Source organism: Sprattus sprattus (genome assembly GCF_963457725.1).
Source record: "Sprattus sprattus genome assembly, chromosome: 18".
Classification (NCBI taxonomy): domain Eukaryota; kingdom Metazoa; phylum Chordata; class Actinopteri; order Clupeiformes; family Clupeidae; genus Sprattus; species Sprattus sprattus.
This window is the reverse complement of record NC_137916.1, coordinates 16,972,835-16,999,245: the sequence shown is the minus strand read 5'-3', so window position 1 is coordinate 16,999,245 and position 26,411 is coordinate 16,972,835. Positions and strand designations below refer to the sequence as shown.

Here is a 26,411-nt window from a genome sequence, read left to right as displayed (position 1 = left end):
GACAGAAGGAGAGGTAGATGGATAGATATACAGAGTGTGAGAGAGAGAGAGAGACAGCAGTAGTAGGCAGCAGAAGACTAGGGAGGGCTTTGAGTGAGTCTCATGAGGGTTCTTGCTAGTGGTGAGCCAGAGGGGGGAAGATCACCTAGGCCTCATCTGGGCTTGAACACCTCCTCAAACTCATTAAGGATGAGCTCCACGATCTGGTTCTGGAAGACCATGTTCACAGTGATGTTGCCCGTCTCCGTTTGGGGCCGCAGTAATGTGGGGCCAAACACAATGGCTGTGCTCTGGACTGACATTCGGTTTGCCTCACCATTTTCTATAACTCTGGAGAGGGGAGAACAAAGAGAGTGTGGTGTGTGTGTGTGAGAGAGAGAAACCAAGAAAGTGAAAAAAGGGGGGGCTATAAGATTGTACAGTTTTATAATCGAACGGCTATATGTTAAGTCCATCCGGTTTCAATCAAACATGTTTTTAGACATGTTTTTCATAACACCTACAGATGTAATTTTCTTATAAATATAACGTGTGAATTTCAACTCTATGTCTTCCCTTGTCAGTTTTGACCTTTTCAAGCCGATCAATTTAACGATTAACCTATTCAAATTCACTGTAGCCAAAAGACTATTGAGGCCAGACTCAGCCTCAGACAGAGAAGAGGATGGCAGCAAGAGGGCGCTCACCTGAGAAGGTGTTTGAAGAGGACCTCCATGGTGTTGTGGTTGGGTAGAGGCAGAGACCGCACCAGGTCCTGCATGTAGGAGACCTTCTGACTATAGTCACTGATTTCTGGAAAGGAGAAAAAATAATCATGAATTCAAGACTAACTACTACTTAACTTGGACTTACAGTATTTACATTCCTGCTCTTTTATTTATTTCTTATGTAAAATAGTATTTATTGTTACACTAGGTCTCTACTGTACATGTAAATGTAAGACTTGAATTTAAGAGACAACAGGTAAACTTGTATGTTGGTGCATATACAGTTGTCTTGATGGTGTCACTGAAAAATAAAAAACCATATCTGAGCTATATGTAGGTTGCTGAGATTTGACCACGTTATGAACTGGTGTGCTTACTGTGTGTGTATGTATGTGTGTTATTGTGTTTGTGAGCGGGGTACTTATCCTGTGCGCATGTGTGTCCCCATATGTGGGTGTAAATATGTGACTGAATATGTGTGTGTGTGTGTGTGTGTGTGTGTGTGTGTGTGTGTGTGTGTGTGTGTGTGGTTTTAAGTTAATGTGTGTACTGACTGATGGCAGCAATGAACTTTTCGAAGAAGCTGTAAGGGAAGAGGGGTTCAGGCAGCTCTCTGAGGAAGAGCTTTAGTGCTCCGGTGATGACATGGATCTCCTCATACTGCCCGTCCTCCAGATCCAGATTCTCATCTGCACATTAACAGGAAGAGGAAACACAAGCGTTAAGAACAGAATCTGTGAGGATGACAATACACACACACATACACAAATACATCGTCATTAGAGCCGCATTTGTTCAGAATTTAAAATCACTAATATGACGATTATGTTGTAAATGTGGACCAAGTAGTTGAATAGTGCACTTACTAACAATTGCTATTGATTACAGGTTTGATTCTCACGGAACTGATATAGTAACCTCTCATATTGTTCTTTACAGTTGAGGTCAGAAGATTACCAAGAACTTACACTTTTAAAACTTTAAAAATCACCACTTCAGACACTTCAGACACTTCATGTTAACATAAATGTCTTTTGGCTAGTCAGTTAGGATATCGAGAGATTTTATTTCGCAATATCAGAATTCCTGCAATTTCCAAACGTTTGAAGCTACTGTGTTCATCTGTACAAACAATATTACACAAATATAAACACCACGGGACCACACAGCCACCACATAGTTTAGGAAGGAGAGCGTTACTGAGTCCTAAAGATGAACTTTTCATTTAAAAAAGTTCAAAAGCATCCAAGGACAGCAGTCAAGGAACTGGTGAGGTTGTTTGAGGTGATTGGTACAAAAGTACCTACTTCCACAGTAAAGAAAATGCTGTATCGTCATAACCTAAAAGGCTGTTCCCCAAGGAGGAAACGACTACTTCAAAACGGGCAATAGAAAAAGCAAGTCTAAAGTTTGCAGATGAGCACTGCAGGAATGTTCTATGGTCAGATAAGACAAAAATAAACATTATACATGGAAGAAGAAGGGTAAGGCTTGTAACCCAAAGAACACCACCCCAACCGCGGGGCATGGGGGTGGCAGTATCATGTTGCAGGATTGTTTTTCTGCAAGAGGGACTGGTGTATTTCATAATGATTGAAAGCATACCTCCAAACATAACACAATCTAACCAACAGAATTATGTGCATCACAAAGTGAAAATGAAATAGGAAGAAATGACAAGAGCAAGAGAAATACTTGTGCAGCTAACCTGTTAAACAGGCTATTAAGTCTGCACCACTTCTCACTCAATCATCCAGAAATAATTCATACATAAATCACACTGCTCTAAAATGACGAGTTTCATCAGTAGATAAATATATAATTCTATTTAGGTTAATCTACTATCTATCGCTGCAAAAGAATGGATGTTTTATAATTCTGTCTGGCATTTAATGGTGAACTGATTCCTATGAGGGCACACATTTGTGACTCTCACCGTGGTCTGCTCTGTGCCGCAGTCTCTGAATGACGGCGAGGTTGCCGCTGACCCTGTAGATTCCGTCGACATCAAGACCTGGAGAGCAACATCAGACATGTTCCTTTCAATCCCAGAAAGTAACTTATTCATCAATGCCTAAATACGTCACACAGCATTTGGTGATCATCAAATATCTAATCACAAAAATAGGATCTCGATGGCCCAAGTAGCATTTGTTATTTATTAGTGAACTGATTTGCTGTATATAATGATATGAAACCAAACATTTGAGAGGATTTTCTTAAAGTCATCCTCGATGACAGTTAGCTCTAGTGTGGCTCTGCTTCTTTATTACTACCGTACAAGGTGTGCTTTTACACAGCAGCCAAGGCTAAACAGACATCTATCAGTTTACAAGTTGTATGGGATACAGTTGCTCTGTTACAGCCTACGGATTGCATCCTGTTTTACAGCTGGCTGCCTGTCTGGGACGTGAGAAGCAACCCTCATCCAAACCATTGCCTCTGAGGTGCTCACCTCTCCTCTCCACCGCCCTGATGCACTTATCCACAAACCGCGGGACAGTTGTGTTCTCCCTGTGGCACAGTGTATCCAGGTGACAGCCGAACACAGCATCTGTGTGTGTGTGTGTGTGTGTGTGTGTGTGTGGAGGGAAGAGGGGAGGGAAGAGAGGTGAGATCATAACTCCTAAAACACGATCTTAGCCATATTCAAAAGTATATTTAGGCCAGCCAGAGAAATACTGTGATGACAGAGAAATGACAGATAGTCACACACTTGGCCTCAGATAGGGAAAGGGGGCAGAGGGGCTGAGGATAAGGAAAGAGATTAAGATTAAGAATGAAGTGGATAAATCCTAATGTATTGGTGGTGGTGGTATGGTGGATTTTCCTAAAATGCCAGACTAATCAGACTATACAGTGCTTGATTAAAACTTTGGAGAATCCAATATTCAGAAATCCAGAAATGATGACGTTTCATGACCATATAAATTCTTAAGGGATTAGATATTACTATGAATATCCTGAAACCAGTTCCAGAGGTCCAGATCAAAGAATCAGCTTTCTCTTTGCTGTTTGAGGTTGAGAAAGTAGGTGTCGGAAGGAATATCCCTTGTCGAATTAGTGAGAGGAGTTTCTCCCACATGCTAAACGCAATCACTCAGTAAAACCCCACACAAAGAGAAAACAAGCGCTGCCTTTCGATTGTGAAAGTGAAACAGGAAGTAAAGTAATGAGTTAGGCTTGCATACCAAACTCGTTACATACTAAGTGTGCACTGCTGATGACTTCATCGTCAGCTGTCTTCATGAACCCACAGGTGAAGTCCTAAGACGCCTACGTACTCACAGTCTAGCTATAATGATTGATGACGTACAGTTTTAAGGGAGCAAAAAAAAGAAAAGAAAATGCTCTACTTTGATGCTTCATATCTGCTGATATCCTACATAGAGTCTTTTTTGTGAGATTGGAACTTTGAATAGATACGGTAAATAATGAATTGCAGTTCAGTAATGAGGCACACATGCCAACAGGCTAAATGATGCTAAAATTCACTAAGAACATGGCCCTGGTGAACGAGTGTAAAAACAGATGGACAGATGTTGGACTGACTGTAGGACAGATGTTGAAGATTAATTCCAGACTGAATTAGTGATGAGCAGTGAAGAGTGTTATGACTGTGCTGTTGTAGACTGTGTGCTCTACCAGAAGCCCACGGCAGTGGTGTGTGTCTCTCACCTTTGATATAGCCCTTCTCCTTGACTGACTGCAGAGTGGGTCGTCTCTGGAGGAACTTCCGCAGCTTGGTTTTGACTCGGCCCGGGTCCGAATCCACGTTGGATCCGGTCCGAAGAGCTGTTGGCATACCATACATGATTGATTAATTCAAAATAGCATGTGTTTGTTTGTGTGTGTGTGTGTGTGTGTGTGTGTGTGTGTGTGTGTGTGTGAGAGAGTGAGTGTGTGTGTGAGGTGTGTTGGATATAGATGTGTGTGTGAATGTATGTGTGCTTTATGTCTATGTGCATGTAATTCTATGGGTCAAAAGTTGTATTTGTATTATTAAATCACGTTTATTCAAAATAGTGTGTGTATGTGTGTGGGGGGGAATCCTAGTCACAGCTCTCTTTGTGAGAGTTACGTGTATCTGTGTGAGAGTGAACTTCCATGTTATATCTTTCATACTCACATCTCTTTCTGTCTTTGTCATTCTCTAAATCATCCTCCTCCTCCTCTGAGAAGTGATCTAGTTCCTGGGACACATGATAAACACACACATAAAACAACACTCGTAGGTGCACACACACAAACGACAGCCCAGTTCTGATATGCTGGCCATCTCTCTGGCACAGTACCAGCGCATTACAGCAGAGGGCGCTGCATGCCACTCACCAGCTGTTTGATGGCGTCCACGATTATCTTGTGCCAGTCAGTGATGATGCTGTCAGTGTCATACTGAATGAGGTACTCCGACCCGTTACGAGTTTTCATCTGTCCAGAGCACAACAAGTTAAAACAATGTCACAACTTCAGTTCAGCCTCATTTAATAAAACTAGTCTGCCTCAGTAACTTAGCTGGTATAAACTATGGGTTCAAACTTGGGTTCAATAACTAGGGCACCTTTCTGGTCAAATCTATAGCAAGACTGTCATGAGATCTCTCTAAACTAAAAGGGAATTATTTGAAGAAAGTCAGAAACCATTGTAATTGACCCCATTAGGCTATACTGCTCAGGTATTTATGACATTGCACGTTTAATAAGTAAGCAAACATGATATCAGTTGATGAAAGGTCATTCAAAATCAGACTCTAGAACACTAACACACAACGTGTAAATAATTAATATATGTATCATCCATATGGGAAACAACACAGCTTGTGTGCATATAATGAATGCAGTGAAACTTGTGACTAATAGCTTTTGGTTGAGAACACAAACCTCCAGAACGTTCTTCTTGCTGGATTTGTCTCTTGATGCCCAGGTGAGAGAAGCCCCTCTCAGTTCAACAGTGTACTCAGGGATGATCTGGCTTGTTTTGCTCTGTAAGGGTCAGAAGAGTGATAACAAATGTAATCCTAGTCACGGCATCTAAATGTAAGATCCCCCTCAGTTGTTTCCGCACAACACATTTAACATAGACACAAAGCTTTGAGTGAACCTTCAGCCAAAGGTCCTTATGAGAACCTTTAAAGGTTCCTCTATTACAGTTTTTCACTATTGTTAAAAAGTATAAAGCGAAAATTCGGCACAATCTGCACAACCTTCACGTCATGTATCAATCGCTCGCCCCAAGTCGGAAATACTTAAGATTCCCTATCTACATTAGAGTCCGATTTTCCTTGTGAACACACTGATGTCAATTACACATCACGTTGTTGTCAAAACAGTGTACACAAAGTTCTGTTGTTGCACACAATTTTCAAGTAAGATCTCAAAGCATCAACCTGCAAACCACAAATAGTCAAATCTCTAAACTTTCAGGTCTTTTGACCAATTTGCAGTGAGGACTGCACCATTAAAGTGTCTTGAGCCTCTGTTTTGTTGGATAAACTATTGAAAACTTTGAAAAGATCCACAACCAGAGAAGGAGAGGGGTAAGAGTGAGAGGAGGAAGAAGAGGAGGACAAGAAGGAGGAGGAGTAGGAGGTTGAAGAGTAGGAGGACAGAGAGAAGGAAGAGGAGGACAAGGAGGAGGAACAGAATGAGGACAAGGTGAAGAAGGAGGAGGATCAGGAGAAAGAAGAAGGAGAATGGTCATCTCTAATGAGATTTGGGCCGCTGTGGTAGACCATGTTTTCATGGTTTTTCATTAGAACCTTCAGGATGGAGAACAAGTACGAAATCTGTTTGCCTTGTGTACTGTAATACTGCATATCAATATAATATACGTAGTGTGCTCACAGTATTTGTATTTTGCAGGACTGAAAGAGAACCACACTGTGGAGGAAGAAAACACACTTTCAATATTTTTTGAAAGCAAAGTAGCATTTTCCAGGAGATATAAAGGGTTTTGCATTTTCAGTTAGTTGCTTTGGAATTTGTGTTTAGAGTTTTGAGAACGAGGCATGCTTTCAAAAAATGTGTGTAAGCAATTGAGAAAAACTATAAGCATTTTGTATACCATTTTATGTCAATACAATCTGGTGGAACAGGAGACTAAAATTGTAAATATGGTTTGTGAGAACAACGGTATTGCTGTTTTATGTTTGACTATGAAAAATGTAGGCCTACACTGATACATTTTACAAAAGGAGAAAGGGCTCAATGAGTCATTGTCATTCATATGATATGAATGACAATGACTCATTGAGCCCTTATGGTGTGTTTCGATGATTGTGTTTTCAATTTTGCACTTCTGTGTGCTGTAAATGTTTGGTAGTGTGCAGCTAATGCTTAGTTGTGTGTACTAAATTAATGTATGTGTGTGTGTTTTGAAAATATGGCTGTGTGTACCAAATGAAAACACGAGTTCCATTTTGTGAACAGTTAAGAGATTTGATAGCAAAGAGTCATCTTGCAAAGGGAGTGTCAGGTTTAGCATTTTGTGTGTGAGGTTTTCAATTTTCTGTGTGCAGTTTTGAGAAAGACGTTACTGTTTTGAAAAACGGGTTTTAGCAACAGTGAAAAACTGTAAAAGTAGCAAAACAACCAAGACTTCATGACTGCTATCCTTCTATTGCAGAATCCATATTCACATACACTGAACATATTAACTTAGTGGGAATATTTCATAGAGCGGGTTTGCTTACAGAAGGTCCTGATGGGGCTGATTTGGGATCTTTGTGGAATGTTAGGATGCCACCATGAAGAACCGTCCAGGACTGAGACCAGTTCTTCCTGGAAAAGTGAACAAAGGCCAAAGAACATACATGTATAAAACAGAAGGTAAACCACATCCTCTAGTCTAGAGGGGATACACTCATGTACCGATGGATGCTTCAGAAAATGTAACATTTTGTCAGGGCTTATATTTCCCCTTGAAAGAACAGTTTTTTCAGTTTTTAAAAACACCTTTTACAGTGTAAAAAAATCTATATACCTTGTATGTGAAAATGCATGTATGTCACTTAAACCCCAACAAAGTCATAAACATTAACCCCAAGTACATTTTTAATTAACAATCATAAAAAGTATTAAGTTTACTACCTTTGAATGTCACCTCTGTTAGACAACACTTGCAGCTGAACAAATAGCCAAAGTTTCAAGATTACCTGAGTTTCTTTCCGTTGTCAACCACTTTGGTTTTGTTGAGAATTCCCGCTTTCTCCAGCAGGTGGCCCTGTAAGAAGCAGGACCAGAGGAGTCTGAGTCTCAGACAGGCCAAACAATGAGCATTTAAGGCTGACCCAATTTCAACTCAGGAAAGAGGAAATCCTGGAGAAGATTTTATCAAGGTAAAACAGAGAAAGAAAGGAAGAATTGCACCTCTGAACAGAACCGTGGTTAGTAAAGACAAAACCCAAGGCATGTCTGCATTCATTAGGCTTTTGCTGTCAGTGTGAGCCCTGTTCCTCAAGAACTATTTTCACGACAGAGTTCTCGTAAAAGTACCAGTACCCTCTACAGTGGCTCCACGGTTGGTTTTGTAATCTAACTGTGTTGTAGACATTTACACAGGGAGAGGAGACACCCCAGAGAAACCACCATCCCCCATTACACTCCCAATGTTAGTCACCATGTTAGTGCCATACTGTGGACTCTATGCAGATCTGTGCAGGTAGTCAAGCCTATGAAGCCCTGTCGTGACAAGGGACTGATCAATATGGTATAGAGATAAGATAACCTGCACAGACATGCAGAGGCCTCAGCCAAAAACTGATCCCAAGGTTGAGTAATTAAAGAACACAGATTGAAACACCGAATCACCTACACCGCGAGATGGCACATTAAAAATGCCCACAGCCATTGGGCTTATTCAATAAACACCCACGGTATAAATCTGTGAGTCTGTGCTCGTATTGGACGAGTTCCTCCGCAGTCTGTACCTAGCATCCTTCAGGACACATGAGAAACAAGAAGGAGTTCGGCATGAACACAAGAAGGATAATGTGATAACAGAGGATAATGTGCCAGGTAGGGGTGATTAGGTAGACACGATGGGTGTGTGTGTGGGTGTGTGTGTGTGTGTGTTTGGAGGAGTGAAAGTGTGTGTTTGGGGGGGGGTCTGGGTGAACGGGAGTTTGTGTGCGTATGCGCATGTGTGTGTTGTAGCTTCTTTTTTAGTATGACGTACACGATGAGACGTTTCTGGAGAGTTTCCTGAGCTGGAGGCATCGCTGGTGTGGTCAGAAACGTGTCTCCGGTGGGATGGAAAGAACCTCTGAACAGGAAACACAGAGAAACACAGATTATTGGTCAGACATGGGGCTCACGGCATATAAACAGCAGGCACTAAGGCCAAAAACATCTATTCAAGTAAGGTTAAAGGCACCCAGTGCAACTTTCGAGGCTTTAAACTAAACATTCAATTTCTAGTCTTTTTTACACGTAGTAAGTTTCAATAACTCCATACCATTACATACCGACATTCAAGCAGCAAAGATGAGACGTCGTTGTGTGGTGAGAACTGATAGAAAATCGATAACAACAACAATCGCCGCCATTTTCTTTATTTTTTGGTAACCTACAATAAATAAAGCAGGTTCCAGTCAATGGAAAAATGGCTTCTCCCCACCGGCGATTGTTGTTGTTTACGATTTTCTATCAGTTCTCACCACACAACGACGTCTCATCTTTGCTCCTTGAATGTCGATATGTAATGGTATGGAGTTATTGAAACTTACTACGTGCAAAAAAGACTAGAAATTGAATGTTTATTTTTCATTGAATGTTTACATAAAGTTGCACTGGGTGCCTTTAACAATCTTAAGAAATCTTAAGCATTTTCCCCTTATAACCAAACTCTTAACAATGCTTTCTAGAACTGATACTGACGGATACATCATCACCTGTTACAAATACTTAACAACAAGAAGAACAACAACAACAACAAAGAAACGCCTACATAAGTGTTTAACTGGGGTTGTCAAGTGGGCACCTTCCTTTGTCAGTGTTTCGTTGGATTAGGCCCACAACACCTCAAGAAGGCTCAACCGTGGTGTCTGGTGTCCCAGCCCAAACCCCCTCACCAGGGGTTAGGACACACGTCAATACCGGAGACAACAACACATACAGTGCCACTTTAAAGTATGTGAACCCCTTGACCACTTAGGAGTTTTCTGTTGTTTTACCATGATTTTTCATTTTTTTCATCACCAATTTTCCATAGAAGGAATGTCAGGTTTATGTTTATCATTTGCGTGTACTTTTTTTAGAGGGAATTGTTTGAGTAGCCAAAAGACTACATGAAACATGGAATTAGTCCATTTCAAAAGTAAGTGAACCCCCAGCTGAATTGGTAAAGTCAAGCAGGTAACAGATTCAGTGAAACTTATTTGGGTGCTTAATTAGTCAATTAAGCAAACCGATCATCTGAGACATCCTTAGGGTAAGGTTTGGGCAACACAGATTAAAAGAGAGAGGAAACCAACCAAACTACTGTAGTGCCAAGGTGTACCCACACAGATCAACAATGCCGAAAGGAAACGAGATATCCGAGAACATCAGGAAGAAGGTTCTGACAGCCCATCAGTCTTGGGAAAGCTATAAGACCATCTCCAAAAGATTCCAGCTCCATCCATCCATCCAAGACAAATAATTTAGAAATGGAGGGCATTCAACATGACCGCATCTCTGCCTAGAAGTGGACGCCCATCAAGACCATCACCAAGAAGCACCAGAAGAAGAATAAATCAGGTAAAAGTCAACCCACACATAACCTCTAAAAAGTTTAGGACCTCTCTGGCAGCATCTGGGGTAAATGTACATGGGTCTACAATCAGACGAAAATTGAATAGACATAACATTCATGATCGGGTTGCTAGAAGGAAGCCTCTGCTCTTAAGAAAGAACAAAACTGCCCGTTTCAACTTTGCCCAAGAGCACTTGGATAAACCAAAGGCCTTCTGGAAGTCCCTTCTTTAAACAGATGAGTCCGAGATAGAATTATTTTGTCACAATCAAAACCAACAATTTTCGTCTGATTGTAGACCCATGTACATTTACCCCAGATGCTGCCAGAGAGGTCCGAAACTCTTTAGAGGTGATGTGTGGGTTGACTTTTACCTGATTTATTCTTCTTCTGGTGCTTCTTGGTGATGGTCTTGATGGGCGTCCACTTCTAGGCAGAGATGCGGTCATGTTGAATGCCCTCCATTTCTAAATTATTTGTCTTGGATGGATGGATGGAGCTGGAATCTTTTGGAGATGGTCTTATAGCTTTCCCAAGACTGATGGGCTGTCAGTACCTTCTTCCTGATGTTCTCGGATATCTCGTTTCCTCTCTGCATTGTTGATCTGTGTGGGTACACCTTGGCACTACAGTAGTTTGGTTGGTTTCCTCTCTCTTTTAATCTGTGTTGCCCAAACCTTTCCCTAAGGATGTCTCAGATGATCGGTTTGCTCAATTGACTAATTAATCACCCAAATAAGTTTCACTGAATCTGTTACCTGCTTGACTTTATCAATTCAGCTGGGGGTTCACTTACTTTTGAAATGGACTAATTCCATGTTTCATGTAGTTTTTCGGCTACTCAAACAATTTCCTCTAAACAAGTACATGCAAATGATAAACATAAACCTGACATTTCATCTATGGAAAATTGGTGATAAAAAAATGAAAAATCATGGTAAAACAACAGAAAACGCTTAAGTGCTCAAGGGGTTCACATACTTTCAAGTGGCACTGTACACCTCAAGACACATCTCAAACATAAGTGAGAGTCTTAGCCACAACAACCGACCAAATGCCAGTACAACAAAGTTCTTCAGCTAGACTTCAGGCCCTAAGTGTGCCATCTTCAGCCATTATTATGACCTGTAGATTAAGGTGGCTCTAAGTATGGCCTCTTCAGCCATAATTATGCCCTGTAGATAAAGGTGGCTCTTCAGCTACACCAGTGGCCCATTGATGCAGGCTCTAGTAAACCCATATTAATACCATGAATGAAATGAACTTCCTGAAGCTAAAAAACTTTCTGAATCTGGAATAGTTTAGGCTTTTGTCTCTCTTCACAGACTGCCTTGCTCCTGGCTATTTCATAAACCACAATCACTTCACCCTAATAACTATACTATTTCATCCTTCCTAAAAGCCCTTTGGCAGTATGTGTGTGGATGGGTGGCTGTTGGGAGAGGAGGAATGATCGCAGGTGTTTCCCTCTCTAGTGATGAGGTCACCATGCAGTCAGGGCTTTAACCGCAAATCAAAAACATGAGCTGGCGCAGGGGAAGGGAAGCAGTTTACAGTTTGCCACTCTACCACAGCATGGAAAAAGATGGTCAATCATGGCTATAGGATGCATCCCCAAAAGGATGTTCTACATCCGGAGCTGAGTAGTCCCATTGGCAGAACGTGTAATCTTACTCTGTCTTTACTGCAACCTTTCCTTACTTATATATACTCAGGTAGAAAACGTAACTAATCCCGCCACTGATCTCATGTGGCTCTGTGTGCTGGGCAGCCTGATGCAGTTGATGAAGGTTTAACCTCATCCAGGGGAGGCTGACATACAAATATAATGCAATCGGACCGGTATGCCTAAGGGACACAGAGCTGCGCTTTAAGTTTTGTTCATCTAGCTTAAGAAGCCCAGCACTGTCAGTTATATGCTTGTTGGGTAGTGAACATAGTTATGTTATCATAAAATAAGTGATTCAGAACAATAGATTGGGTCAGGCTGGACACTCACCGCGTCCTCTGCAGGTGCAGGCAGCTGGGTTGGGCCCATGGTGTGCCTCCAGTTCTTCTGGACCGCTGGTCCCTCCTGGTCCATTCCATTGCCCATGGCAAGCTGGCTGGGGGGAGCTGTGAGCTGTGGAGGGAGCTGTTATTGCTAGATATTAAGGGAGTGTTTATGCGTGCATGTGTGCATCTTTTGTTGTTGCTTTTAATATGCCGTTCATTTATTTAAACTGCGGGGATAGTAAAAGTTGGCATTTCAACATTTCTACACTAAGGCTATGCTGTATAACACACACACACACACACATACACACATACCTCAGGAAGGGTCCACTGTGACTTTGACCCATCTCTCCGGTAGTAGTAGGTTTTCCCTTTCTCATCCTTGGATTGGATCCACTGTTGAAAAAATGAAACAGCACAGCAATTACAGCAATTATATTTGCAGTTTGCAGTTATATTAAGATGGCAAACCTTATAATACATTTGTGCTGAACGCTTGTGCAAACATGAATTCCAAAATTTTATGAAACAGAATCCCCTGCAAAAATTCCCTAGCAGGATTCCTGAACAGAATTCCAACCTGCTCTTGCGTACGGTCGCTGGAGAACACAATCTTGCCGTCCTGCTGGTGTGTGCGGGCCCAGCCTGCAGGGATGCTGGACTCCAGGATGGGTCTGGGGATGACCGTGCGTTTGATAGAGGGGGCGGACACATCCCTGCCATAGCCCGGGGGAGGTTGGGGCTCCTTCTGCTCATCAGTGGGGTAGTCCTCCTCAGGGAGGGGGGGCTACTCGGATGGAAGAGAGAGGCATGAGGTGGAATAAAATAGAGGTTGGATTGTATCAAACTTGAAGTTACAACAGAAGCATAATCTGATCGTTCAGTGATCTGACGCTCTTTCAGGAAGCAGGTACCTTAGCGGTAATAATCTTCCTCTTAGAAACATGATGAAAGTTTGTTTGTGGAGGTTCATGGGCTTGTTTCTCTTTCTTATGGTGTGCGGCCCTATCCTTTTCTGGCAGCACTATTCTAAGAATAGCTAACTGTTAGAGCCTGTCAAGCTATTTATTCATTTCTGATTGGACAAGAGGCATTCCAAGAGTGAGGACATCCTGTATATCCTCCAGCCTCGTACCTACGGCCGAATCACAGCCGTGTCAATATCCTTTACCAACCCCACTCTCACTCGTGTAACATTGCTAAAGTAGCTCCTTTACCAACCCCACTCTCACTCTTGTAACATTGCTAAAGTAGCTCCTGTAAGCCTAAACCAGTCGTAGAGCTCTACAACACACAATCAATATACCCAAACCTCTTTTTATATGACATTAGATCTACATTCCCCTTAGTCCTCACACAATGACTCTTACCGGTCCATCGCTGTTCTGTCGCTGTAGACTCTGGTTCTCCCCAAGCGGCGAGGCAGGTGAACTGGGGGAGACAGGTGAGACAGGTGAGGCAGGGGAGACAGCCCCAGGGGCTACCCAAGCTGTCTGCCCGGAGGTGGGATTGTGGTAGTAATGCCGGCCAGTGGCCTCATCCAGGAGCTGCTCCCAGTCCGAACCCCTGGAAGAGGTGGAGGAGGCGGCTGAGAGGGGCGAGGCCAGCGAATCCATGCCTGGCCCTAGGAGAGGGCTGCGGGGATCCTCCCACGTTCTCTGGCCCGTGGAGGGCTGGTAGTAGAAGTCGTTGCCACTGTCTTTATCAGTGTGCACCTGCCATCCCTCCACAGACAACAGGGGGTGCTGTGGGGCACCGGGTGAAGGGGAAGAGGAAGAGGCTGAAGGTGGAGCTAAAGGTGTGGTCTTCGTCACTTTGGCGTATTCGGGCGTGGTGGAGTTCTCATTCCCTGCCTGTGGAAAGATACAGGAAGTCAGTCATCCTTAATGCAATACAATGTTAGATGGCTTTCATGGGGTCATTAATGAAGTTATAGGTTTTTGCCATTTGTTGTGTAAAATGTCTACGTAAATTCTTTCTAAGATTTCCAAATTCATTTTGATGATACATATTCATGTGAAGGAGATATACACACCCAGCTGTCCAAGCTACTCACTATGTATTACCAAATATATCACCAAATAACAACAGTTAGCTACATAGTTTTTATCAGTTCCAACTGCACCGTTGTTGGTGTTTGCATGGTAAATCTTTAGACTGTTAGCTAGTTAGCTTGATATTTTACTGTCAAACTCTGTGATGCCTCTTTAAAAACATAAAGGCATTACAAAGAAGTTCCTCAATGCAAACCCCCTTTGTCAGGATTATTAACACTTCAAAATACTGATATCTGAACTCTGATATTGTAAGTACGCTCAAAAGGGTTCAACAACAAATGTTTTGTATTAAAAGTTTTAAAGTGATCCTATACAGCTATGCTCTCCAGTTTCAAATGTGGATCTAACCAGTTCCATTGTTTTGTAGAGTAGGTCATCTTTTCTGATGGTTTCTGCTTATTTGGCAGAAAAATGAATGCTGACATGAAGTTGTGAGAGCAGTTGGAAATAGATTATAATAAATAGAAAAGTTCTGAGAACTTGTGTTGTGAGGATTTTAACGGAAGCTAACCTTGGGTTCAAAATACAAAATCAGCTATGACTGTAGTTAGCATTCAGAAGAAGAATAAAATGAAACTGACTTGCTGATTTGTCTATGCTTCAACAATTTGACAGTTTGAAAGACATGTAGCATGAAACACTGAATGATTAAAAAGCATTTTTGAAGTGTGTATTTTTCAAGTATTAGGACCCAATCAGGTTCACAGTGGTGCCTAGCAGAGGCTCGTAGTGTTAAAAGTCATGGGAATCAGAGCAGGACAAACTGCCCTGGGGGGACGACCAGGCCTCTGTGCTTCTTACCCACACCAAACAAAGCACGTTTGAGGGATAGGGTAACAGTCAAACAGCCCCACTCATTCTGCTTTATCTCTCTCTCTCTCTCTCTCTCTCTCTCTCTGTCTGTCTCTCTCTCTCTCTCTCTCTCTCAATTCCTCCTCTTTTCTTGTTCGAAGACCAAAACCTTTTCAGAGAACCTGTTTCCTGCCGATTCTCTGGCAGTACCAACTTCATTTGGAATCCACTCCTAAAACTGTATAGTTTCATGTGTTTGAAGATACTCTTTGACTCTACAACTACACTACAACAGCACAATTGACTGCAGTAGTTTTGTTCCACGCTTCATTTTTGATGAAAACTGACAGGAGTTACTACATGTAGAGTCTTCACTGTCCCCCTGGCTCAAACTGTCAGGGTTGCATTATCTGAAGTAAAATTATCCACAAGCGTAATAACAGGAACCACTGCACTGACTTCTGACTCAAACAAGGACTCAAAGACTCACATTTCTTTTAGCCACATTGTTATAAATGCGCTTAAAATATGCAAAGGAGTAGGATGGATTGCCTTAAGGCATTGCTGTTACTGCTTACCACACTGCTTACATACATCATCTCCTGATTCCTTTGACATTGACACCTTTCTGTTTAGACTTATTTTGTTTCCAAATTTCACAGGTTTGAAGAGTATAGAGTAACCAATAGAGTAGGAATATAGCATAGATGGAGTATAACCAAAGAAACCAGCACATTGTAAGTCGTGCAAAACAAGGACAGCAAATGGCGAACATATTACTTTGGATAAGCAGATATGCTAGTGACAAGAATAACTTTTTAAAATCTCTACAATGTCAACTGGAATGTTACTGTCAGTTCTACTACAACACAACAAACTACCACCGACTCATAGACTCTTGCTATGGTCAATTTGGCGGGAAGGATCTGTAACATACCAATCTCGTTGACTTCAAAGTTCGACCCATGAATGCTTGCTTTACCTTGATGATCCGCAGAAGCGAGTCCAAGCGGGGCCTGATTCTGAGAGAGGCCTTGCGGAGCAGTTCGGACATGGGCATCCTAACGGAGGAGCAGCACGTGCAATAACTGAATACCAGCTTACCAACTAGCAGTTAACCGAGGAGCAAGACGAGCACGAGGACAAAGACTAGTACGAGACAGAGGCGAAAGTAAAACAAGCAGAGGAAGCCACTGGCCCCACTTCCACTTATATCAACCCAGACATGAACACGTCAGCCAGGGAGAAGACAGGGGGGAATTTCAGACTGTCCGAACACTCTCTAGCTGACCACAGCATGTAGTACTCCTGAAGGAGAAAGTTACACTAACGGGATACGCAGCTCATTATGAGAGTAAAAGAGGCTTGGCACTTGCGGGGTCCGCAGGCATCAAAGTCGAGACTTATCAGGACTCCCCTGAGCACAGTACAGTGAAAATCACACACACACAGAGATATAACAGTGCACACACCCACACACATGTTCACCCACACACACACACACACACACACACACACACACATACACACACACACACACACACACACAGACACGCACGTACCTGAAGCACAGTATGTGCACAGTATGTGCACACCCTTAGTAGTGAAACACGCACACACAGATGAATGCATCTGCAAACCAAAAACATTCCAAAGTAAGAACATGCACACACACATAAACACTAAACACACACACACACACCCATAGGCACACAGGGGAGTGTGTTTCTGACGCTGTTACTGGGTGGGGGGTGAACAATCCATTATCCATTTCCTGTAGGAAAGGGATACTGAGCATTTGAATGTAAGCAAACTTTGCAATTGGCCTGTTTGTTTAGAACAGTGGTGGAACAACAACTGACTTAGCTGGAATAGCAAGACACATTTAGAGACACAGGATTTTGCAAACCAGACAGAACTCTCACATGAAGAGCCACCATCACTTTTTACGCATGTACAGATGCACCCCCTCTCACCCACCCACCCACGCACGTCAAATCGTCTGGGGGAAGCAGTCCTTTCACACTCATGATAACAAGACCGTCTGTCTTTGTTCCCTTTCCTGTAAACCAGAGGCAAGCAAGAACACAAGGTCTGGAAAGACCCTTCTGTTTCTCAACTGACTACGACTGTCAGCAAACTGCACTAATGTGGGCATGAACTCAAGACCCACAATGCAACACACATAGGTCTCATAGTTAAGGTCAACTGGATCAACTGGATCTTAGCACAGGATCCAGTGCAGACTTACTCACGGTAATTAGTGGGACTTGCTTCAAACCTCCATCTGCCCAATCACTGCCCATACCATCATGTGGCCTTTCAGCTAGGCTGCACTTCCTTGTAAATTGGTGTGGTAATGAAAAGTAAACATACAGACACTGAATGTGACCATGCTGACTCCAGTGGGAAAGGTGAGTACTGATGTGTGGATGTGGTAGGGTGTGTCACCACCATGGCCTCCTAAGCACCTGGCCCTTCTGACAGGGTCACATTGGAGAGGGGGAGGCTAGGTTTGATCTTGCTCCAGTGGCCTGGTCTTCTCAGAGGCCTTGGGATAGGGTTACAGCTAATCAGCACTGATCATCACTGATCACAACAGAACCATCCTTTCCAATCATTCCACTATTTATCTAAGGAGAGACGTTATGGCTCATGACAAAACTTACACTGGAAATGTACAAAGTTGCTCCTAAAACTTTAGATGTGGGGGCAAAAAATGTTTTATTGCTAAGAGTTTGTCTTGTGACAAGAAATGCTTTCAGACAATGTTCACTGCCAACAATACAACATAAATATGTGTAAAGATATAAAATTGAACTTAATTGATCTAAGTATGTCTCAGCAGCATACACTGTCTACAAACACCTTATGCAACTTACACTAACTTTCATTTTCAGAAAAAACTACTAAAAGTAAATAAATATAGCCTCTGTATGCCGTACTATAGTTATTCATAATTTCATAGTAAATAGTTATTAATAGTTTAGTACCATGTTATGGAAACTAAGATGATCAACTGAATACCACAAAATACACAGTAATTTAAGCTTAGCTCTACGTTCTCACTATCCCTCCTCAGTTTGTTGAGACTGGGATGGCACTGCAAACGTGTAACAAGATGGGGGGAGCACCAAAGAAAAGGTGGAAAACCCCCTTTCTTTTTCACCTCCAGTGTTTGTGAAGCTGAGTGTATAGTTTCAGAAAAGGGCAGCAGGGTAAGACATAGGGCGAGTGGAACCGGAGCTCTCTGACTGTAGCCAACTTATCTACAGGAAGACATCCTATGGTCACAGGTGGCTAACATTTAAACGTCATTTGAATAATCACCCTTTGTAATTTGGTGATTCATTTTAAACACCTGATTATTGTGCGATTAACCAACTTCTATGCATCTAAGAGAAAAACACCCTTCATAAATTTGGCTCCAAGAGTTTTGAATGGCAAAGGCTAGTTCTTCCTACTGAGGTGAAACCTTGAAGGGCTGTCTCATGACGAGCTGTAGAACCCATGAGGCACGCTTTCTAGGGGCGTACAGTGCAGCCAACTGTGACGGCGCATCAATGATTCATGCATTCAGGAGAGGTCTCATGAAATTCCTCTCCCTGGTAGTTTGACCCCAGCAGAGGCAATCCTAATAACAAACACACATGCATACACACAGCCACGCAGCTCCTTTATAGCTTGGAGTATCATAAAGGGTGTGATGGCATAATAATATAAATTATGGCAGATTAGACTCACTTACCAAGAGACCATGCCCTTACTGTAAGAGAGGGTAAATGCTAACGCTTACAGAAAAGCTAGAGAATGTTCTTCAAAAAGACCTTATGCGATATGGAATTCTCAGATTTGCTTTGCCTCTTCTTTGCCTCCATAGAGGAACCCTTAACAGCACTCCAGAGTCCACTGCTGAGAACTTCCTTAAGGAACCCTTTAGAACATTCTGGGCTATCAGCTTCAAACCAGTTTTAAGCTATTGAGGCACAATTTGGTCTCACGAGAACCCTTTTAAACAATGTAGGTTTTGCATAGAAAGGATTTAGATTATACTGTTATCTTTTTACAGAATCCATAATTGGTTTTCTTCTAAGCACATAAATGGATTATAGTGTGACCTATGGATAGTATTGATGGTGGTCCGGTCCCATCGTCCCTTTTTTCGGTTTTCAAAGAAGGTAGATAATATAATGCTCTAATATATATGGCCCCAGCCACAAACACAACTACAGCCAGTGATCCATATACTGTGGTAAATGAAACATCAGTTAATCTCAACCTCAAATAAATGCCAGCTGCGACTACATTGTTACGCAGAGGCTTGCTGAACACCACCAAATGTTAACTGGCCTCAAACCCCACACATAAATCCTTGTAATCCTTGGTAAATATTCAAAATCCATATGTCTCCCTCACTGGGAGAGATAAGAACAGAGTCCCTTGATGTAAGGAATAATGAGTTAGAATCAATCACATCAATGAGGTTTTTGTTTCTGCTCAAGGTCCACCAGAGGCTTACAGGCTGGGGCAATACATACTGAAACACACACACACACACACACTCTCTCTCTCTCTCTCTCTCTCTCTCTCTCTCTCTCTCTCTCTCTATCTCTCTCTCTCACACACACACACACACACAAAAATACACCTTTAGCACATTTGTAATTTATAATAATTATAGTTTGTGTACAGACATTCATACAAGCATACACACACACACACACACACACACACACACACACACACACACACACACACACACACACACACACACGCACGCGCACACACACACACACACACACACACACACACACACACACACACACACACACACTCACACACACACACTTTAGGCTAATGCAATAATAGTTTTGCTGTCACGGGGGTTTAAAGGTAAACTAGTATGTCACAAGGGTTCTCCCACAGAAACAAACAGTGTCTTCTCTCACACATGATATCACTTACTCCACCAGGCACGAATTCCAGAAGATTACAGTGCACTGATTTGTTTTGATCAAAAGGCCAACCATTCAAAGGTCCAACAACGATACGCATATTCTTCCTCATTGCTTGTGATAGGAAAGTGATGAGTCAAACTTCTGTTGCTGCTGTCCATGGTTTTAACAAGTAACTCACTGTTAAATTATTGTATTACTAGACTGGCATTTTAATATTGCTGATGCCATTTCCTCTTGTTTAAAAAAAAAAGCAATTTTCACTATATTAAGTGCTAATAAATGTTTTGGGTCGCTTTAATCAACATAAAGCTAACGAGTGACAATTAAACAAATGGCTAAGCAGAAGGTCAAATATTAGCTTCCTGACGTCAGGTTTCACTTATAACTAGTGGTGATACGCATGCAGTCATTTGAAACATTAGTGATCAGCTTCTGACAACACCAACAACATACGATCCAACGGATAAACAATTGACGCGAATTCTTTTTTGTCTTACTTGCCCAAACAAATTCACACTACTTTAATTGTGCCTTCAAGTTTAACATTTGCCTCACCTGTTTTCGTTAGGTGTAGTCCGCAACTGTTGCGGGCAGTCGAATTGTGGAAGTGTAAATCAACCTTCTTCAATCCTGCGCAGAGATACTAAAAACAGTTTTAATTTAAGGCTGGTACCGTACAGTTCCCCGTCTAAGACTCATTCACTTAGTTATCGACGCCTCAGGTATAGGTGGGTAGTATTTAGCGCAGGTGAGGAGGGCTCAGCAACGAGTCCTTTGGGAGTGGTTGTTTGGTCCCGCTAAATTTAACTCTTTCCTTTCCACCAACAAAACCCTGTACTTATATGCTATTGGCTGTCGACTACTATTTCTCAGGCCTTGATTCTCAGATGGAATTTGCCAAGTCGCCACTTGCCAGTGTGCAATGGAATATAAACAGTTTGTGAAGGTTATCGTGTGGACTCAGCAAAGATAATTGACGGGTTAGTAGATGGCGGTCACTTCTGTTTTATAGCATGCAATTTCAGTTGGTAATGAAATTGCATCTTTTGCGATTTTGCCCCACTCGGTCAAAACACCAATGTGTCAAAACTGATCCGACACTTTGTGATCATTCTGAAACGTGTCGATGACGTTCCTGTGCGCACTGGGGGTGTGTCTAGGAGTCCCTCCTGCCTGCGTGCATAGGATCTCGGTTATTTGGGATAAAAGCACTCGGGCGAGGCTTTGAATCCTACAGGAAAATAACTCCTCCTTTGTTTGGTAAACACAAGAGCCGTGGCCTAGGGGCAGCGGGGCGGGTCTGCCTTTTTACTGACGGAAAGGAAACAGGAGCTGGGAGGACACGTTTACCAGTGCAGATTGAGAGAATACAAGATAACAAGTCCCCATGTTGGATTGACAGGTACCACTTACTGAAAACCCATTCTACTATGTAACACACATGAATTAGTAGTGTCAGTTGAAGGGTCATTCACCTATTTTCATTAGAATGAAGAAATCCCAAACAGGTAAATCTGCTCTCTAATGTCAACACTGGAGATAGCCTGATATATATACACACATATCTCCTTATGTGACCTTCCTAATTTCACAGTGCCAGGCACTGACAGACGTATACACACTACTCCACATTCTGACTCATTTCGCATCCTACCTACTAGAGAGCACTACTCGAAATCAGAATATGAGATGTCCATGAAAAGAAACACGATCTTCACACGTGGTTGACACAGTTGATGGCTGTGACAGATACTGTGACTCCTGGGGACACACAATGCCTGTGTAATTTTAGCTGGCTGCACTGGGGCAGGCGGGCAGGCTGTGACAGTCACCCCAAGCCCTAGGGTTTCTCTGCGTTGGCTTTAAATGACCGTACGATAGGAAGACATGGCTGAATCATAAAGCAGATGTGAAAGTTGGCGAAGAGTGTGAAGATATGAAATATTACATCCCATCCCATTTCTCATTGAGTGGTTTCACGAAATAATATCACCATGTGATCCTAATGGTGGTTAGAGAAAGGTGTTTTCATTTTGTGTATTTTGTAAAGATGGAAGTGTCTGAATCTGCTGTACCTACCAGCGCTCTTACTTAAAGGCATGTGGTGGCTTGGTTCATCTAAGGTAAGATGAAGTAAAGTGAGGCAATGGTATGAAAGAGAAATAAAGAACTGTGGCCTCCGTATCATATTTTACAGTGAAAAGAAAGAAAGAAAAAAAAAAAAAAACTAGGCAAAAAAAGTGAAAAGGCTCAGAGATAAGCGTTTCACCTTGGAAATGATTCACCTTCTCCATTCACTAGGAACATAATAGAGATGTGAAGCACAGCCTCACCTGTGCCAGAGAAACTCAGTCCCCCTCAAAAAGCAACCCTCCGAGCACATTTCTCAGTACTTACCCGACGCCGACTCATTTCCCATGACTTGCTCACCGTAATGTAAAATCCAAAAGTTTTGGACACCGGAGCCCCTAAGGTATGCAGGTCCAGATGCTAAGGCAGTCACAGAGTAACACTGCTCCTGGGAGCTCAGACCTGTCCTCCTCTGCCGGTGCTTTGGCCTTATGAAAGCACTCAGTCTGTTCTTCATGGATGAGGCAAGCACATCTGCAGGGGTCCACTGTCCAGTTTGTTTTCAGATCTATGAAGGCGATAAGGGGCCCTCGGGAGTAAGTGTGTCTGTGTGTGTGTGTGTGTGTTTTAGACACAAATTTTAAACTGAAGCCTCTATCAGTGTATTATACTGGTAGAGTAATGTGGGTAGTGTAATGACAAAAAATGATGTAAAACAAAACAAAACAATCTGTATGTTTTTGTGTAAGACATGTCCACAATAAAGAGAGAACATGAAGTTTGGCTTGAACCAAAACTATTTCCTAAAAGCGCTGTTATTATGGCTCATTAGATTCACATGGAAATTCATCTCACAGGCACAGGCTTGTGTTTTCCACTGGCAAAATTCACATGCATGTTTTTCTTAGAAAGCTCTGCATAATTCAGTAACTGGTATCCACCTATAAATCTCAAAGTAAACCCACATTGAGACATGCAGCACATATATGTGGCGTGTCTCAACACGTCTGGCTACCCATGAAGCGACTTGAACTTTCAGCTCTCTCTCATTTTTGGACTCCCGGTTGGACTGACAGATCGCTTTGGGCCAAGAAATCCTCTTAACATTCCTCATGTATTTTTCTGCAGTGGAGCCAAAGCTCTGCCACCTGGGCGAGCCTCTTCTCTAGGCTCCAGTGAAAACTACGTTTTTTCTTCTTTTTTAAGTCTAGTTTCAAAGCATCACCTGGAGGACACTGAAACTCACAGTCTTGTATCTGCAGACTCCTCATAAACACATGGCCGTCTTCCTCTGGCTTACAGTCATAGACACATCTCTCTTTCAGCACTATTGTTTCAGCAGTACAAAAAGCTTTAGTGTATTACAGTATCCCATTTTACGGACACATCTGGCAGACCTTTCAAGGACTCGTTGGTTTTCAGTGCTTAAGCAGTTTCAGCCCTACAATCTCTCTCTTTCAGTCGATAAGAACCATTTCCACTAACATATACACTTGCACACTTGCAAAGGCACACAAGTTTGTGAAGAAAATTCCCCTTAAAAGCATTGAATCACACTTTACATTACACAACCACTAGGGTGAAGGTAAAGGCCAGTGCTTAATAGAGTATTAGTGTACTGACCGTACACACTGACAGTATTAAACTGTACTTAATGGCATAATTACATGGTAACAAGAGTATTGTTACATAACATGTGAGAAGAATACTTTAGGTCTTGTTACGTAGCTCATCCAACCTCAGGGGATCCTGCATGGGTTCATGTCTGGCTCGTTCTCACTTAGTCGTTCTCTCCACATCCTGTCTTTCTCATCACAGTTGCACAGCAGACTCAACATGGCCAACATTCTCTATTGTTTCAGTGTTGGAGTAGATCTAGTGACTTGGCTGTCTGTGTCAGAATTCAGCATTCATGGAACAAAAAACTCCAGGCCAGGCCACAAACATTGTCAACAGAGTGTTGCTCACACTGTCAACAGTGTGAGCAACACTCTGTTTGATTCTAAAATTCAAAAGAAGACAGTTGTTGCCCGGAAAAGGAAACACTGCTGCTGGGAACTGAAGGAGTCTTCACGGAACCCAATAAAATGTAATGACTCTGCAGGAATATTTTTTCTTCAGCCAACAGTCAACAGGCAACAATAGAACTTGTGGAGATGAGAGCAACAGCACCTCCCTGTGGCTGTCTTTGCTACTGGCCCACTCCAAAACAACCTGTTAGTGCATGTGAGTTGAGACTCGTCTGGCTCTGTTTTTCTGGTGGTTAAGGGGGCAGGATATGCTACAGCCACCCTACAGACTCTCAACTCAAGACGTCTCGTAATCTCCAGGAAACCAAAACATCCAGTGTAATATCACCAGGGCCTCCTGCAATTCAGTGGACTGCCGAAAACAAAACACAGCTGATAAACATGTTCATTCGGATGGTAAGCCTTAAACAAATGACAATTTCCCATTACTGGAATTCCACCAGCAGATTGTCACTTTCCCAGACTTTGAGAAAAACTTTCTCCAGACAATCCTGTTAGATGAAACTATGTCTTTGTACAAAAAAAATGTGCGCCATTGGAGAGACTGAAACAGTTTGGCCAGGTGTGTCCACATCAATATGCTCTAACTATACCATAATCCTCAGGCACTCTGGTTCTTACAAAAGAAGAACAAAGAACGTAAACAGAATGCAGAAGAGAAAAACATCCCCCTGTTCCTTTTTCTGGTGCCATCCAAAGCTCTCACTGTCATCTTTCGGTTCTTCATGGTACAAACCTTCAGATCAGCAGGTCTGTACCATATTTATGTCAAATATATGAGTCCATGGATGGTTGGAAAACAAATATCACAGAAGATACAATGCCTAAGTCATCTGGAACAGTTGCTGATTTCATCTCAGTTTTGAAAGTACTCTCTTTGTTGGTGCTCAATACACAAAAATCAAGCAAGCATAACAAAAACAAATCAGTCTGAGGTCATAGCCCTAAAGCTTAGAACATACCGCTAAAGGCACGGCATTCCACAGAGAGGCATGCATGCCAGAACATGTGTTGTCCCTGTGATGTAGTGCACACAATAATGTCCAGCGCAGCGGCTATGTAACTGTCTTCCGTGCTTACCTTTGTGTGTGGAGGTACGGGGGGGACGTGGCAGTTGTGCGAGGAGGAAGACTCTGGCACAGCAGGAGCAGGGATCAGCGCCGGCGCTGTCTCAGTCTCCGGCGACCTGTCCAGGTTCAAGTCCATTATAGACTCGTAGATGTTCTCCGAGTCCGGCGAACGGTCCAGTTCCATGCTTGAGGCGGACTCCGAGTCCGGCTCCAGGGGCGATGCCGGTTCTGGTGACTCCTCCCGTAACGGGAGTTCGCTGGTGACGACTTTGATGAAGGGAAGATCCACAGGCTTCCCCTGGACAGGCCGATGGAGAGGGTCAGCCGGACTGAAGCTGGGCGCCCGGAGCTTATGGGATATGTCCTCCAGTGACGGAACGACAGGCACAGTCGGGGCGGGAGCTGTACTGGACCCTCGCGATCCACCGAATAGAATGTTAGAGGCCAAACTAAGCCTCTTCTTCTGAGATGAGGCAGAGGAGGTTGATGAAGAAGGAAGCTCCTGAGTGAGACCTCCTCCTCCTCCCATCCCACTGTTCATGGAAAGGGCCGATTCTGTGTGACCTCCTCGCTTGAACCCAGTAGGTGGGTCGAGGATCTCCAGTGGGACACCAAACGTGGACATGCGGTTCTCCGTTTTGCGGTAGTTGTTGGGCGAGCGCAGGCGGATGGTCACCTCGTCACCCCCCCTCTTCTCGTCGGCCAGGTCCAGGGGGGGTGCCTGCTTGCACTCAGGGCTGGGGGGCGAGGCGGAGGCAAAGTCCAGTGGGGAGGGGAAGGTGTTGGGCAGCTCCTTCACGTACTTGGCGGGGATGTAGAAGGGCTTGGAGTGCTCGTTGTGGCGCACATGCCACCAGTGGTCATTGGTCTTGGCCAGGAGCGTGTAGCGCTCGTTGGGCCTGATGGTCACCAGGCTGCCGTCGCGGCCCTTGTACTCGTACTCAAACTCAACCAGGATCAGCCCCATGCCGCCTCCGCCGACACCACTCAGTGTCGCCAT

General features: G+C 43.1%; 1 protein-coding gene across 1 annotated transcript; it reads right to left on the bottom strand.

The window, feature by feature from the left end:
- arhgap27l (Rho GTPase activating protein 27, like) lies at positions 1-26,411 on the bottom strand (the record flags this gene model as incomplete). Its single annotated transcript, XM_080857144.1, has 17 exons — positions 1-330; positions 687-792; positions 1,262-1,396; positions 2,644-2,721; positions 3,163-3,261; positions 4,386-4,502; positions 4,837-4,900; positions 5,040-5,138; positions 5,588-5,689; positions 7,399-7,486; positions 7,861-7,928; positions 8,883-8,969; positions 12,439-12,573; positions 12,750-12,830; positions 13,015-13,221; positions 13,805-14,287; positions 25,422-26,411. 17 exons carry the CDS (start codon positions 26,409-26,411, stop codon positions 153-155), a joined length of 3,117 nt encoding a protein of 1,038 aa, XP_080713270.1. The 3' UTR covers positions 1-152.